Source organism: Hibiscus syriacus, unplaced genomic scaffold (genome assembly GCF_006381635.1).
Source record: "Hibiscus syriacus cultivar Baekdansim isolate YM2019G1 unplaced genomic scaffold, ASM638163v2 tig00110429_pilon, whole genome shotgun sequence".
In the NCBI taxonomy this organism is placed as follows: domain Eukaryota; kingdom Viridiplantae; phylum Streptophyta; class Magnoliopsida; order Malvales; family Malvaceae; genus Hibiscus; species Hibiscus syriacus.
This window is the reverse complement of record NW_024062733.1, coordinates 1,371,450-1,375,768: the sequence shown is the minus strand read 5'-3', so window position 1 is coordinate 1,375,768 and position 4,319 is coordinate 1,371,450. Positions and strand designations below refer to the sequence as shown.

Below are 4,319 nucleotides of genomic sequence, written 5' to 3'. Positions count from 1 at the left end.
GTTTCATAAGCCCAAACCATTACCATATCAACCATACTTCTGCAACCAACTCTCAAATCAGAAATAGCCTCTCATTTTCACCTACATCAACTACCAAGCCATTCTATTTGAGCCATTCACTTGTTTGCAGGTTGTTTTGCTTCCTTCCTATATCCGCAATCAAATCAAGGTACGAGTACCTTACATCATAAACACATTGGTGAGGCATCATATGGCAACTTGGTGGAGTGAAGTAACAAGCATGGTGGCTCAAAGTTAGCTTACAAGGTGTTATGATACCTCACATATCTCGAAGGAGCTTAATGGAGCTAAAAGAGTAGCTGAAGGAGCTGAACGGGAGCTTAATCTAGCTGGACATGAGATGAAGTCTGGGGAGCTGACAAGTGAAGCTGGGCTAAATGGATGGGAGCTGGAGCAGCTGGAGTGACACTAGGTGCCTAGCTAGCTACCTCACTTACCTAGCTAGCTACACCACCTACCTAGTTAGCTACACCACCTACCTAGTTAGCTACCAAGTCAAGCCACCTAGCAAGGGACCATGTGTTGTCCATATGACATCAAGTTGGTGCCAAACACCAAAGAGACACCTCCATTCGGCCTAGAGATACATCTTTCCCTCAAACATCATGTGCATTCTGCCTTGGAGAGCAATGCTTTCATCATGGTTCCCAAATGCATTCAAAGCCACCCAAATGCATTCAAAATGCTCCCTTGGCCGAACCAACACTTAACCATTCGGCCTAGGGCATGAATCTTCAATAAAAGACACGAAACTTCATCAAAAACTTGCTTTTTCAAAGACTTTTCACACTTAGACGAATTTATTACTTTGTTTTAGGCTTAGGGACATTATTTTTCATTAAATGAACATGTATCTTCCAAAGGGTTCAACCTAGCCAAATAGATTTGTCACCATTCGACAATGCCGTTTGGAAATCTATAAAAAGCCAATGCCTTGGCATTTGTAAGGCATATTTTTTCATATCAATATACTTGTGAGATTTTCTCTCTTTAAAGTTCTTTTTAGAACTATATCACTTATCAAGTATTTTATACTTGTGGCATCACCCCTTATATTTCTCACCTTGTTACTTGTGGTTCCTATCTCTTTATAGATAGTGGGTCGAAGTCTTTGTTTACCACCCTTAAAGATGCATATAAAGTCTGGGTCTTTGTTCTTTAACATTGGTTCTTCTTTTAGTCTTCTTTAAGTTACTATCTTCATTTTCCATCACATTGCCGAGGACCATCTTCACCAACAAAGGCCACCTTCAAGATGTGCAACATATCATCACCTTCATCACATTATTCTGCAGCCAACTCTTACATCATCTTATCTTTATCTTATTCCATCTATTTCAGTCATTACTTATCATTTATATCATTCTAACTTAAACTTTTCTTATTTGCAGCCCCAGCTTTTAAAGTGGAAACATCACTTATTGTTTATCCTAGATCGGGAAACAATCAAGGCAGCCCATTCTTCTTCACCCTTGGAGGAGTGTGGACGGTCTTACATCAAGAAGTGTGTATTTCTTTTAACTTCCATTTCCTGCGTGTTTGCTGAATAATTAAGAGTGATAGGAACTTTATCGTATATTTTAGGTTTTTCTCGTTCTGATTGTTGATGGGAAGTATAGGTTTTTGGTTCACATGGTTGGTTGAGGTTCATTTAATTCTAAAATTGATGAGCATATATTGTGGGGCTTTTAGCGTATTGTCAGTTCCCTTTGCTTGATGATTGGGAAGTTGTTGTGGATTAACATTTAGGGAAAGAGACAGGTTCCGAACTATTTAAGGATTTCAAGAATTAGAACTTTAATCGAGTGTTTTGAGTAGTTAAATACTAAATTCCTTTCTTTTTCCTTTTGTTTTCTCCATGTTTCAGTCGCAACTGATTGGACATTTTCCTTGACATCAGTGCCTGTTATTATCAGAGGTGTTTTAGTGTTATGGTGTCTTGTTTGGAGTTATAACAGTTACTAGATCAATGCCCTTGCAATGTTGTTATCCAAATGCAGCCGAGCCATGTAGATACGAGTTGAAAGTTATTCTTTTACCCCAAAGAACAGAGTAGGTACAACTTGTTGTAGCTGAATAATCTAAATTATTGAGATCTTAAAATACTCAAAGTGGGAAGAAGCAATACTTGCTGTTTCCCCACTTTTGGTAAATAATAAATACCGACTACAATATTCCAGTTAGTGGCAACCAGAGTGCAATGCTGATTTTATAAAACAGGAAATTGATCAAATCTATAGCATCATTTCTTCTAACACTTCCCGTCCATGAAATTCAAATGAATAGTGGAAATCCAAGTATGCAAGAGCCTTGAGGTGGGTAATTTTTTCCATCAAAAGCTCTTCTATTTCTTTCCCTCCACAACATAGAATAAGTAGTTAGATTTGAATCTGTCACATTTTGTTTTATTTTTTATACACGAATGTATAGACTTCCAAGATTATAACTCCTTGTCAGTTTGAGTCAATCTTTCTCTCTGCAGCATTCACAAAATAGTTAAGATGGATTTGAATTGGTAGCATTTTTCTGTCTGTATAAGAATGTGCACTGATTCAATATTATGAGTCATTTTCAATACAAGAATTGATATGAATAGTGGAAATCCAAGTATGCAACTGCAAGAGCCTTGAGGAGGGTTACTTTTCCATCTAAAGCTCTTCTATTCCTTTCCCTCCTCGACATAGAAAAAGTAGACCGATTTGAATCTATCACATTTTCTTCTTTCTATACAAGAATGTGTGGACTTCCACGATAGCAACTCCTTTTCAGTTTGAGTCAATTTCTTTCTTCTGCAGCAATCACAAAATAGTTGAGAGGGATTTGAATGTGCATCATTCAATATTATAACTCATTTTCAATTGCTTGAGAGTTTTCATGGTGATATCATTAGGATTTGGAACTAAATGGTGTTCTCAATTACAGAGCTAATCATTTCTAGGAAAGAGAACTGTTTTCTTCTTGAATTTTGTTTAAATCAAGTCTGCCCTTTTGGATTGAAGGATTACTGATGCTGAAGAAAACTTAGATGAAAGTGAAGTTCGAGAAGCGCATTTAGCTAAATCCTTATATTACATTCGGATAGGTAAAAAGGTATTTACTATTTTAAGTTATTACTCTTGAAGCTATTCCAGCTCATCTATTTATGTTTGAGTGCTGTATTCCTCATCTTGACCTCTGTGCTTCTCAATCTATGAGGAAGAATTGGAGCAACTGAAGGTGACAGAAAGCAAGACTGTTGTTGTTGGGCAAAACATGTACTTGGTGTTCTATACATTGCAAATAGGCTTGTTCTATATGGATTTTGATATTATTTCCAATAGCATTGATAAAGCGAAAAAGTATGTAATCATATTTATCAACTGTTTCTATTACTTCAAACTTTTGCATAACTTGAGATGTGTGCCTTTTACGTGCTGTGCTCCTGTTTTGGTTCCAGCTTGTTTGAAGGAGGGGTGACTGGGAGAGGAAGAACCGTTTAAATGCGTATGAAGGCTTGTATTGCTTGTCCATTCCAAAATTTAAGAAGGCTGCCAATCTGTTTTTGGATTCCATTTCAACCTTTACAACTTCTGATCTTTTCCCTTCTAATACATTCATATTTTACACTGTGCTTACAAGTATCATAACATTGGATTGAGTTTCCCTGAAACAAAAGGTAACATTCTTGTCCTATTACTTGTATTCTTTATTATCTGGGTCAGTTACAATGTCTAAATCTTGAAGGTGGTTGATGCTCCTGAAATCCTGACTGTGATCGGAACAATTCCACATCTTTCCGAATTTTTGAACTCTTATATGATTACCACTACAAATCCTTCTTCTTGGCCTTCGGTATGCATTGGTCTAACGATTTATTAATACATAGCAAATTGTTAGTTTGTGCCAAACTCCATCCCTTATCCAATTCTACTACTATCCAACATTTAAGAATTTGTCTCATGATGGGTCAAAGCTATTTTTTTCACGGATCTATTCATTCTATTTGTTTGAATTATATATCAGCTGGCCTGACATAGCGTATAAAACTGGACCGATATTTGCATCCTCATTCCCGGTTTTCCATGAGGGAAGTCAGAACTGTTGTGTACTCTCAATTTCTAGAGTCCTACAGGAGTGTTACAATAGAAGCCATGGCAAAGGCTTTTGGGGTGACACTGGAGTTCATTGATATGTGAGTAACCTGTAATCACCATTTTTCCTTCTCCAATACATATTACAAAACCCAAAATATAACCCAACCTAAAATCAATACCCAAATTCATTTTACAACCAGGCCCTAACCCAATACTCCACCAGGC

At 37.0% G+C, this 4,319-nt stretch overlaps 1 protein-coding gene across 1 annotated transcript; it reads left to right on the top strand.

Annotated features, from left to right (window-relative positions):
• The first annotated feature begins 1,975 nt into the window (after positions 1 to 1,975).
• On the top strand, positions 1,976 to 3,781 carry LOC120124874 (26S proteasome non-ATPase regulatory subunit 6-like). Its single transcript, XM_039143443.1, has 5 exons — positions 1,976 to 2,073; positions 3,021 to 3,111; positions 3,214 to 3,359; positions 3,458 to 3,676; positions 3,745 to 3,781. The coding sequence occupies exons 1-4, from the start codon at positions 1,991 to 1,993 to the stop codon at positions 3,498 to 3,500; spliced, it is 363 nt and encodes a 120-aa protein (XP_038999374.1). The 5' UTR covers positions 1,976 to 1,990; the 3' UTR covers positions 3,501 to 3,676; positions 3,745 to 3,781.
• The last annotated feature ends 538 nt before the right edge of the window (positions 3,782 to 4,319 follow it).

Bases quoted from the DNA above. Each gene is read 5' to 3' on its own strand.
- LOC120124874 (XM_039143443.1), top strand. From the start codon at position 1,991: ATGCCCTTGCAATGTTGTTATCCAAATGCAGCCGAGCCATGTAGATAC. The intron at 2,074-3,020 runs GTAGGTACAACT...TTTGGATTGAAG, and splicing joins CTTTTACCCCAAAGAACAGA to GATTACTGATGCTGAAGAAA. The intron at 3,112-3,213 runs GTATTTACTATT...TTCTCAATCTAT, and splicing joins ACATTCGGATAGGTAAAAAG to GAGGAAGAATTGGAGCAACT.